The sequence below is a fragment of the Sardina pilchardus genome, chromosome 24 (assembly GCF_963854185.1).
Source record: "Sardina pilchardus chromosome 24, fSarPil1.1, whole genome shotgun sequence".
Taxonomy (NCBI): Eukaryota; Metazoa; Chordata; class Actinopteri; order Clupeiformes; family Clupeidae; genus Sardina; species Sardina pilchardus.
Window position 1 is genome coordinate 13693916 of NC_085017.1, and position 12516 is coordinate 13706431.

At 41.5% G+C, this 12516-nt stretch overlaps 1 protein-coding gene across 1 annotated transcript in view; it reads right to left on the reverse strand.

Moving 5' to 3' along the window:
* Positions 1-4147: 4147 nt before the first annotated feature.
* Positions 4148-12516, reverse strand: part of LOC134072486 (CMP-N-acetylneuraminate-beta-galactosamide-alpha-2,3-sialyltransferase 1-like) — a 9944-nt gene continuing 1575 nt past the window's right edge. The window contains exons 2-6 of the mRNA XM_062529208.1: positions 12153-12346; positions 7913-8092; positions 6113-6158; positions 5307-5426; positions 4148-4346 (exon numbers count right to left, since the gene is read on the reverse strand). Coding sequence (XP_062385192.1) covers positions 4173-4346; positions 5307-5426; positions 6113-6158; positions 7913-8092; positions 12153-12346 — 714 coding nt within the window. The 3' untranslated portion in view covers positions 4148-4172. The remainder of the gene's footprint in view (positions 4347-5306; positions 5427-6112; positions 6159-7912; positions 8093-12152; positions 12347-12516) is intronic.

A 12516-nucleotide genomic window follows, 5' to 3' on the forward strand; every position in this document is an offset into this window, starting at 1 on the left:
ACTTGTTTGTTTCTCCATAAATGAGTTTATAATTTACACAAACAGAGAGCGGCAACCTCTACCATGGGCGCAGTGATATCACACACTACTACTGCTTGTTGCCTATGGGGACTATTTTCAGATGCTGTGTGAGATCACTGCGCCCATGGTACGTTTGCAACCTTCCTTGATTACTACGCCAGATGAGAGTGTAGTTCCATGTCAAATCAGCCTATAAATGTCCATTAGTTCAACATTTCATACTTCCTGTGCTGAAACATTACATTTTACCCGAAAGCCTTTTGTGAGTAGTAAACAGAATTGTTGAGTCTGGGTGCAGTTGTTTCGGTTTGTAGAGCTTGGAATGATTTCCACGAGCTTGAGGACTGAGGACAGAGGCCGTATGCAAATAGTTTTGGGGTGCAGCCATACGTAAGACGAGGTGTGTTTGATGTGCGGGAACGCCAAAGTTGAGAAAATTCTCTCGAGCGTCAAATCCATGGACTCGAATGACGTCCCAGATGTGCTGTGGATGGAGCATAACTTTACGTCACTTTACTTACACTTTACTTTATTTGGCAGACACATTTATCCAAAGAGAAGTACCATCAGGTTTTGACATCAAGAAATGAAGATGGACATTAAAGGTGAACTATGAAAGTTCTTTACCATAACTAATCAGCTTCCGACTTCGCGTTGAATGACGGCTGTCTCGCTCCCCTCTAACGCCTCTGAGCGGAAAAACCACGCATGCAAGTTTGTGCCACCAGGTCGGCACTGACGAGCAGAAAGTCTCCAGCCTCACAGTCATGCTCATGAAAAGGCAGACTGACTGACTGAGGAGTGTTGTAATATATACACTAAAGCTGTAGGGGAAGCTCTGCAAAGGAACCTGCAAGCGTAAAAAACCTGCATAGTTTCCCTTTAACATCACTGTAACTGCAGCTATCAGACTCCTGAATGAGGCCACCTCTTTGAAGGCAAGATAGTGGCAAGTTAGTTCAATTTAACCAAGATGGATTAACATTGAGGCTAAAGCAGCCAACCTTTGTTTTCAAATTTCATACAGTATTCCAATATTCTGACAGCCCAATGATGTTGACCTGTAACACAGGTCTTGGAATGGTTGATAGAATAAATAAATCAATAATTAAATAAATAACAGTATTATCTAAAAATAAAAAAGAGAGTCATATTACAACATTCATTTCTTAAACCCTTCTCTAAGTGAGACAAAATTTAGCTTTTACCATGTTGGTGATATGTACGTACGTATCTAACTCAGTTGATGGAAACGGGACAGTGCAACACTGCTTGCTGGCCAGGAGATGTCGCTACCATCTGACATTTTTTCTCAGATGCTTGGCCACATTTCTCAAAACAGTCAACTGTCATTCTCAAACCACATATCATCTTATCACTTGTGCACATCATCGAAGCAGTTTCTCTCCATCTTGAACAAATAGCAATGCTCAGTACATCCATGCTTGTAGTTTTGTACAAATCTTCGCTGTTTTTTTTTCTTTTTTTCAATTTCAATTTCAGCTTTCAGTTTTTTGTGCACTATACTGGTTCCCCGCTAAATAGTCCCGCCCCATAAAACCAACTGGCCTTATTTCACTGCTTGTGTCATTACATGCAAATGTGTTGGACTAGCTGTCATAACTAATCATCATAGTCTGTCTAGCATATATAAATATACAGTATGTGACCTGACAGACAGAAATGTCAGAATGTATAGAGAGATGTACAGTGGTGCATAACTCTGACCAAGGGTAGTTATACTGTATGGGACTTCATTTGCACAATGCTGTAAAAACCTACATGTTTTCTTTATACTGTCGCAATGGCAACAGAAAAAAAAACATACCCACTATCTTGCAATCAACCCCCTCCACACACAATCATTTCTCACTTTGGGTTACACTATATTTGAAGGCACCTACATAAGAGTGATACAACTCTGTCAATTATACTGAAGCATGTCTGTTACATGCACATGTGTTGAACTACCTGTCATAACCTATTGTTTATTTATATGAATAAACTGCGCTTCCGTTGCAGCTCTCTAAACTAAAATTGTTTAGACAATTAATTAACTAAAATAAAATAATAAACAATTCCATACCATTTAGTTAAAGGTAGGCAGTTCAAGCATAATTAGTGCTAATTGCAGCCTTGTATTGTTGGGTATTTTATGACAAACTATCATCTCTTTTAAATGAAAAAAGAAAATACATTAGAATACATTTAGAGACTTGAACACTTTGCATGGATTCACATTGATTGCCGCACATGACCGCTAGAGGACGGTATTGCATCAGTATATAATAGGTAGACAGGTTTAGGACTGTGCTATGTTTCTTTACTCGTCCATCATGCCAGAGATTAATCTGCTAGTCAGAGAAGTTCTACGACTACGACCAAAATCGGACACAAAATCGCAGAGTAAGCCCAGCTTTAGCCAAAAATAAGTAAAGAGTAAGAGAAACCATAATAAAGCAAAATGAATTGTGGGGTTAGAAAATATATTTTATTTAATATTTTTAAGTGATAATTTCAAACAATTTTAGATAACATTTTATGTAAATTGGCATGATATAATTGTGTCAATGACGATGCTTCATTGACATTTTCAGAAGACAAAACACATCTATCAAATATAGAAAACTGGTGATAACATTTAAAGGCACAGTACAACTTTGCCTACAAAACAAATAGAAGTACTAAATGAAATAAGGCACTTCATTCAGTGAAGCATTCATCAGTCCATTATTTCCAAGACAGACATTTGGTTTTTCAAAAAATTTCCTTGCTCACTCAAGGTTTCAGTCAAGGGCAGGCATTAGTGGTGTAGCCTACTGGATGGGTTTCTCGTACATTCACTCCCATCATTCACATATCATTTGTTTTTTTGTTTTAAAAAGAGAGAATTTCTGACATAGCTAAAAAATATGACAAAACATTAAATACTGTATTGTAGCACACAACATCTGAACATCAGCCTTGGATGTGTTGGCACAGGCTCGGAACTGTAGATAGTAGGCAAGAATGGTACAAGAATGGTAGCTGGTTACAAGCTGAGCAATGGCTGCATTATGTCACTGCACACAAAGGCTGTGAACTGGACTGGAAGCAGATGAAGGGCAGGTGAGACTGGAGGTTGTGTGGTGTGGGCACGGCAACTGACATCCTGTCCATCGCAGTGTGGCTCTCGTCTCACACCTTGGACCAACTATAGTGATCACAGTCATGCATGAGAGCTGGCATGCAAGCTCACAGACCCACACACTCACACACACACACACACACACACTAAGACACAGAGACATGCCAACCACAACACACACACTCTCTCCCACACAGCAACCAACCCATAATTTTCATGGCCATCTGGTCATTGTACGCAGGTCCAATGAGAACCATAGCTCTCTGCCAGTCTTGTCAAATGGAGGAACCTGAAGCCAGGTTCACTGTGACCGTCATGAAGAAATACGCATACTGTACTGCTGTCCCATATTATTGATACTCAAGCCAACACTATCATGCCACTGTTTCACAGTTGTGGTTTCAGTTGTAGCCAACACAAGTTGTAGGTACATTTAAAATAAACACATTGTCTGTGTCTCAAACCGCATACTTCTGTCAGTACCTTGCTAGTGTCCACCGAGTGTTGATAGCATTTTTCGATGGTTAGAACTGTCCTTATCTGCACTTCATGCTCGAGTATTTGAAGTGTGCAAGTAGACGGTTTGAGACACAGCCATTGATTGATATTAACATCATAGTGAAAAACAAATGGAGGGTAGAGACGTATCCTATTTGACCTCTCATGAGGAAGAGGATGCAACACTGTTTCCCGCTGACTGAATTGTTCACTAAGTTCAAGTTTCGTGTGGTTTCACAAGCCCTCAAGCAATTGATATTACATTGCATGAGAACATATCAGGATGTGTTTCTTCAGGCAAATCCTTTGAAATAATGGCAAACAAGTCAAGGTTATGCTTCTTTCTTGACCATGAATTATCTTGGCATGATCACCAGTTCCATGTTTAATGCATTTCTCTGTGCAGTGTCTTGTAGCTAGTCACAGTGCGAGGACCACACTGTGAAACGGTGCAATCGAGTGACTTTAGTCACCAGACCAAGTGTGTTCACCTTGCCCCCCCCCCCCCCCCCCTGTTGGTGTGACTTCAGCTCCCTTTGAACAGCTTGATCTTCTGTTTGTCTGCCAACAGCATAGTAACGTTATACTCGTAATCTCCGTCATGGACGCCCGTGTGGCGGAAAGCACCGCCCAAGAGGTTGTCTTCCCAGTAGTGGTGCCAGTTTCCGTTCTGGTCCGCCCCAAACCCAAACACACTCACCTATTCATAGGCAAACAATACAATTCAGGTCAAGTGGCTTTCCTGTAAGCAGTGCGAACACAATCAGCAGTAATAACCGACATCATTCCTATTGTTGTCATTAGTGTTGTCATTAAAGGCACCCTTAACCAGATTTGCTCTCTGGGTCTCCCTCTGGTTGAGAAGCAGAATACTAAACAAACTAAATATGTGTCTTTTGCAACTAATATATGTGTCTTTTGACACAAGTATGATCATAGCTCTGATATAATATAGAGGGAATGCATCAACAGCAGTCTATAGAAAACGATCTCTGAATTCCTGTAGTATAGCAGCTCTTTTGTGTTTTGATTTTGGAGGGGGTGTGGGGGAGTGGCAGTTTCCTACCCGAAACCAGAGGGTTGCTAGGTCACCTACAGAGGGCCGCTATAAGACACTGGCCGAAGTGTCGTTCGTCACGTTACGAGGTTATTAGCCATCAAAATGATTTTGGAAACGTTATGTTGAGGTCAAAAGCTGTAAAGGGTGCCTTTAAGTCATTGCTAAGGAGTTGAGCATTAAGCATAGTATTATGACTAATAGTGAATCAAGTTCACTGAATCAATCACTGAAAGTTTAACAGGGAGGTTACACCGGGCACGTAACTGAAGCGTTCTGCTAATGTTGCATCTGCTGCCACAATTAGCTTCCACTGAAATCAATGGAACTGGCTACATCAGACATGATAGTGGTGCATATGTTTGAAAAAATTCCAGTCTTCTAAAAGTATTTTCACTCAGTGCTTCAGTTGTGAACCTGGTGTAGACCAGGTGTAAGACCTAAAGCCAAGGACCTTAAATTCAATCTTAAAGTGTCACAATACAGCTTATTGTTTGTGATATCTTTATTACACTTCTGAATCTGAATGTGACTGTGACAATTGTAGTGGGACAAGAAAACCAACAACAGAAAGGAGCGCGAGGGAAAACACAGAGAGCTCACCTCATCACACACATGAATGGCGAACATGAGAGTGAGAAACCCTGTGGAGGGGTATCTGCCATGGCCATCCAGCCAAGTGTCAAAGACGTACTTAAAAAAGCTGGGACTGTACACCATCACCTGCAGGGGTTCACAGCAGAGCAAGCCCCATGTCACTGGAATTCATTCTAACTTCAAAAACAGGCTTTTGATATCACATTCATGTATTCCATTTGTCTAGTCACCTTTCTAAAACGGATAGTTCCGGTCCTTGATTATGATTGGCTGAATCGCGTTCCATGCCGTTGTATATAGGACGATAAACACACACCTTGACCGCATTTCGTTCTATAGTAATGCGCTAGCACAAAACTAGCAGTGGCTGCGTCTCGTTGTTGCATGGCAACCATTCATATGGGGGAATATATTTCTTGGCGGAAGAATGATTATCTATGAATAAATCGTTACTTTTTCGTTGCTGTGCCTTTGTTTCATGAAATCTTGCTAGATCGACGTGGTAACCGTTTTAGAAAAGCAATAAGCCACTCGAGTCCGTGCGTTATACTGTATAATCGAACAGCTAAGGGGGTTTTAGGCACTCCGCTTCGCGTCGTGCCTAACAACGCCCCTTAGCTGTTCGATTATACAGTATAACGCACGGCCTCTCGGGGCTTATTGCTTAATTAGAATTACAAACAAGACATCTAAACAGAACACAAACGTTAAACATACAGTATATCTATGCAAAATGTTGCTCCGTGGATAGATTGATCAAAAAAAACCATTTCACAATTAAACTGTTCACCAACAATCTGGCAAGGTCTTACCTTTTCTTTGCTGGCCTTTATGTTTGCCATGACAGGTACATATGTACTGGAAGGAAACACACATACACACACACACAAGCGCACACACACACACACACACACACACACACACACACACACACACACACACACACACACACACACACACACACACACACACACACACACACACACACACACACACACACACACACACACACACACACACACACAATGATGCCTGTCATTAATGATCAGAACTGATCGCTCTCTGTGACACTGCCCTTGCATTGGATACTTTGTTTGACAGTCTTTGAGCTGAGGCTGAGACACAAAGCACAACTGCTTTGCCAGAATGCCACATTTGTTTGGGGCTCAGCGTGGTTTGGCCTTTGTGTTGCTAATAGATCTCATCTGGATTTCAGAACGGCCCCCACCGGAGCCGACTCAGCCGCCAGTGGTGCACTTCTCCGCCATCTAATCAGACACAATGGCTGCTAAGAGCTCTCGGACAGCTCGGAAAAATTACTGTAGGTGGCGGGGCCAGAGGATCATGTTTGGTAAATTTAGCAGCTGCCACGGACGAGACAGTGAAGTGCTGTTGCATATGAATTCTCTCAGTGTTGCAAACACATTGTTGACCTAAATAGTATGCAGAGTGCTTAGTACACCCATAAAAACGGTAATACAGCTTGTCCTAAAACTACTCTTAACGGTTCTACTTATAACTAAAAACACTGCAAAAGATTAATTGTGTTGGTTATCCCTCAGGACGCATCTGCACAAAGAAGTTGAGCAGCTAAAGGCCGTTTCACTTCATATTTGACAACAGTATCTCCTTGTACAGTATGTGGCAAACAAAAATCCTTGAATCACTGAATAACTGGATGATCGCATACAGTATGCTACTAGGCAGAATGCTTACAGGTCCCTTTCAGGTACAGAACACAGTTCTGATCCTGTATACTTTTCTGTCAACTTCAGCAAATAACTCTTCTTGGTCCCTTAGATATATCCCTTCAGTGTTTGCACTAGGGAAATACTCCTTACACAATCTTGTCTCTGGATATACAGGGAAAACAGGGTCTCAGACCACGCTATCAATAATAGTCAATCAGGGTTAGGCGTATATTCTTTCATTGGCTGTTGAGCTCAAATACTGTATCAACCATCTGTCAAAAACGAAATGCGGCCTTTAATTATCGAACGGATAGAGCTCACAGAACTTAAGGTTGATGCCTGTGCTGCATCTCTGTGTACAGCATCTGAGTCATAAACTGTGTGCACGGAATACTGTAGACACTGCCACACTTAGCAGACTGCTGTGCTAAATAGCAATGAGGAAGTCTCTAAAATATTCCATGCAACAGACGAGACGGAAAGAGGCTGGTCCCACAGTAAAATGAGAACCCTTAAGCCTGTTCTGACTCACTAGCCTACGTGATGGTGAAGAGGGGAAGGAATCATCGGGGCAGACAGATTTGGATGATGGTTGTTTTTTTTTTTTTAAAAGACCATAACGTTTGAATATTACAAATTCATTCTGATCTTTTGTGCTACGCTAAAATAACAAAATAATGAAGAACATCCACATCTGTATGCTCTGGTGATTTCTCCCTCTCTTCACATGATCGGTCCTCTCCTGTGAAGCACCAGATTGGCCATCAGTAGCACGGTAGAAAATTACCTTTTTCTACTCACTATGTGGTGGTACCAGAGACAAAAGCAAAGGGGCTGGTTCTAAAGTTAAAACATCATCAACAACAACAACAACAACAACAACAACAACAACAATGGACCCTTAAGCCTGTTTCCACTCACTATTTGATGGACCCCGTGGTCAGGGCGCTGATGAGCCACTCCAGGTCCAGAGTCTTGAATGGGATGAGGATGAGGCAGGTCCTGTTGTCCAGGTCCACGGCACTCTCGGGGTACATGAGGTGATGGGTGGTCCTGCGTCCCACGTCCTCCTCGAAGCCCTCAGTAGGAGCCTGGTTCATCCTACAGCAGGAAGAAAGAGTGAGTAGTAAATATTAAACTAAATATTTAGACAAATCACTTAAACACACATTACATACATACAGTACATACATACAGTACATTAAAAATGTAGCCAAAGTCTGTAACAGTGGTGTGAATATGTAAAAAAAAATTACTTTGGTGTATTTACTGTGGGGAGGAATGATAACATATGAATGTTATCACAGAAAAATATACCTCTAGATTACCACAAGTGCATTTGTGAAAAATTATAAATAGCCTATAAAATAAAGAAAATTACTGTTTTATACTGTATATGCAAATATCTTTCTGACACAAATGTTTGTAGTGGGGCTGATAACCTGAGATATTGTGCAGTTTGGGATAAAAGCAAGACATTTCTTACAATTATAATCAAAGGTAGTCCAACCCTCCGGTTACAAACTCAAAGCCCTAACCAGTAGGCCACGGCTGCCCTGTCTTCCACATTGCATGACATTCCACAGGAAGCAATGGCCACGATAGATACTGTCGGTTTGTTATCTGTATGACCGAACCAGCACACCCACAGAAATAGACCAAGCTAGAAGGAAGGTATTTGCAAAGAGGCATAATGTGCCGGCATTATTATACAGTAACCTCCATGACCGCCAAGGAGGTTATGTTTTCATCAGGGTTTGTTTGTTGTTTGTTTGTTTGTTCACAAGATAACTCAAAAAGTTACGGATGGATTTTAATGAAATCAGGGAAGTTCTGAAATGACCCAAGGAAGACATGCTTCTTTGTCTCTACATTGCTTGGCAGAACAGAGACAGAGACCTAATGTCCCCTAGCACTGTCAGATGGAGATGGTCTCTGCTTAAGTGTGAAGAACGATCTTCTTGCATGTTCATAGTGCATACTCTGATGAACCCCAAAGCTACCTGCAGAGTTATAGACAGGGCAGCCACTGTCCAGATGCTGTCCTTCAGTGAATATGCCCATGAAATCTTCATTCCATATCTGTCCAGAAAACGTAAACATATCTGACTCTTTGACGGCTGCAGAATGTGGGAAAGAGGTACAGAGATGTATGGGAGGTGCTTCAGCCATTCCCAGGAACTGGCAAAACTGTTACAGAGTCGATTGCAATAAGAGTTGTTCACCTTCCTCTCAGATGCTCTGCTGAAATGGTTTGGTTTTTGTGCAGGAGGATAAACGGTTTGTTGTCACATATGATGTAGAAGTTCTCAGCAAGTAAGTCCATGCGCACATGAGGAAGCTAATAGCCGCATGATATTACATGTGGGCCCAAGTAGAAATGGTCATCAGAAAATGATTAATCAAACTGTTGATAATGATATTGTGGTTCTGGCTGTGGCAGCAACTCAGGGTCTAAAGCCAGAAGATGAGCTTTGGATGGCATTTGGTACTGGAGAGAGTTCTCGATACAGTAGCAGCCCATGACATTTCAGCTGGGCTTGGGCCGAAGAGGGCATTCCAGTGTTTTCCAGTGTTTCATGCATTGACGGGCTGTGACACTATATCAAGCTTTGCTGAACATAGGAAAAAAACGCATTGGCCGTCTTTCCAGAGAATACGAATGCCGTGTAAAACGGTCTTCCGGTCTTCATGGCATTCCACAGGAAGTAAGGGCCACGATACAGTAGGTAGGTTTATCATCTGTTTCAGGACCATGCACATCCACAGGAATAGACCAAGCAAGAAACCCTTTGAAAGTAAAGTGAGGACCTGACTGTACACTCCAAAGATGTTGCTGATCCTTCGAGGCAGACAGGAAGGTGAAATGGACAGGAGAGCACCAGTTTAATGTTTTCAGTGTAGAACGCCTAGAATGAAAAAAGCCCAAAAGTTCAATTGCATGGAACAAGATGATTGTTTTTGGCAATCCAACTGTGAGGAGAGTATCAGAAAGCAAGCAGCAACAGGCTACATGCACAAAAGGCTCTTTGTGCGCTGGTTTGTTTTTGGTCAAGCCAGGTGTGTTTGAACCTGCCGCTATTGTTAATGTAATAAGCGTCTACAAGGGCTTGGTTGTAGGGGTGGGAATTGGCAAAAGAATGACAATTCGATACTATTGCGATATTTGGGCCAAAATTCGATATTATTGCGATTCTAAACATATTGCGATACAACAAGTATTGCGATTCGATTCTGCGATATATTGCTATTCATGTCTCTCATATTATTCAAAGGCATTACAAAAAATAAGGAAAATAACACTGTTCAACTCACTCTGTCATGGCGTGGTGCATATCAAGGTCCTTACTATTGGCTTTTTGTTGAAAACCGAAGTACACCCACACTTTCAATGTGATGGAGGGTCGTCTATAACAGGTTGTGATTGTGAAGCCATTTTTATTTTAAATTGCCGTTGAATGCACAATAAACCGCCACAACAAGCGCCACCTTGTGAGTGTAATATCTTGAAATTCCCCTTAGGGACTCAAATAAAAGTAAAATAGATAATTAAATTCTATTATTAAGTATTGCGATACTTTGAGCTACTAGTATCGATATAATTGCATGCACAAAATATTGCGATACTGAACAGAATCGATTTTTTCCCCCACCACTACTTGGTTGGGTGTTGCACCAAATGACTCAGCATGGTATGATGAAATGAGATTGAGTGTGTTTTTCTAGTGTCTCAGACGTTGATGGACTGTGACTTTATAATGTGTGTCTTTCCAGAGCTTACGAACGCCCTGTAAAACTGTCTTTCACATTGCATGACATTCCACAGGAAGTACAGTAATGGCCGCGATAGGTAGGTTTATTATCTGTGTGACCGAACCAGCACATTCACAGAAATAGACGAATACAAGCAAGAAGGAAGGTATTTGCAAAGAGGCATAATGTGCCGACAATCCCCCCAACTAAGTCTTAACAATTAATCTATGCAACATTAATGTAATAGGCTATATGGCTGTGTGTTCAGGTATCTCATTTGTTTCCGGCGGAACGTTAACTGTGTTGTATCGTTATATTCTGTTACATTTTGCTTCTTACATGTTCACTCCAGCACTGAAGATAGAGTTTGCCCAATAACAATAACAAATAACACACACATCCTTTTACATTGTAAAATGCTGATTCACTAGGTAACAACCAAGTGGGTCTGTATAGACACTCATTACATTAACAATATCGGCAGGTTCAAACACACCTTGCTCCACCGGAAACAATTGAGGTGTCTGAACAGCCTTCGATGCAAATACAAATTTCAAATCAGTCATGGCTGCCATCTTAAAAAAATATAGGCCACCTTGAAATTTGAATGACTTAATTGTATTATTAATGTAGTAACTCCTAAGACCTATGCATGGTAAACCAATTTAACCAAATAGATTACCATTATATAAGAGGATTCAATAGAAAACTGTTGTCAATGGTGGCCATTTTCAAAATTCACCATGGCTCAATTATTTTTTTTAACTGCCTTTGGCTATAAGTGTACCAATTTTCACGCTTTTATCACAAAGTGCACAATTCTTGTGGATTCTCTAGCTAAGCCACCCCACTGTGATTAGCATGGATATTAGTTGTTTAAATCGATTAATTCCATTCCCACAAGCAAAGCGCTGAATAGAGGCAATATCATGAGTTGTTGCTCAGTGGCCTCTCACAACAGCAGAAGACAGACCTTGCATTTAAATTTACCCAAAGGAACACACACACTACTGCGATCCTAATGACCCTTGGCAACTTGTGTAAGAGGCCATCAACCAAATGTAGAAAGGTAAAAAAAAAACCCTTGAAAATGCAGGTTTGGAATACATATTACTCTAGACGTTTCTAGATGTTGGTCCAAGTATTCTTGTGATGACTAATGGACATGAACATTTACTTTTTACAGCTCAACGCCGCTGCAGAGACCCATCACTGTGCTTTTTAAAGTGCAAGACAGTTGCCGTTGCCCATGGAAATGTATAGAATGGGATGATTCAGAAAAGTGTGAAAGCTGGCTAATGGGGCAGATAAAAGCGGGTTTAAGCTAGGACAACGGATAGCCTTGCCTGGAGCAGCGATTAGCCTAATTAGCGGTGCATAGAAAGCAGGTAGAAACAGTGAGTGAGACCTGATGACAAAATCGCTAGCATCAATGAGAGGACCGTAGTGAGAGTCCTTGAGGTTCCCAGAGTTTCCCACCACAGAACAGGTCCGGCAGCGGTCCGGCCCGGAGTCCATGTAGAAATCCTTATCTGGAATGATCTGGAAGAGCTTGTCCACCACCTCGCTAAAGTTGGCTGGCTGCTTCTCAGCCTGCAGCCACTGTTAGGACACACAAAAAAAGCAACCCTGTCAGAGAAATACATGTGAAGATGCATTATACTACAGCAAGCGAGGCGCGCGCTATGCCAAGGCAAGGTAAAAGTAATATCAGTTGGCACAATCTGTGAACTAGGCTATTCTTCTTAAGTAAAGCAATGTTCCTTTTCCAC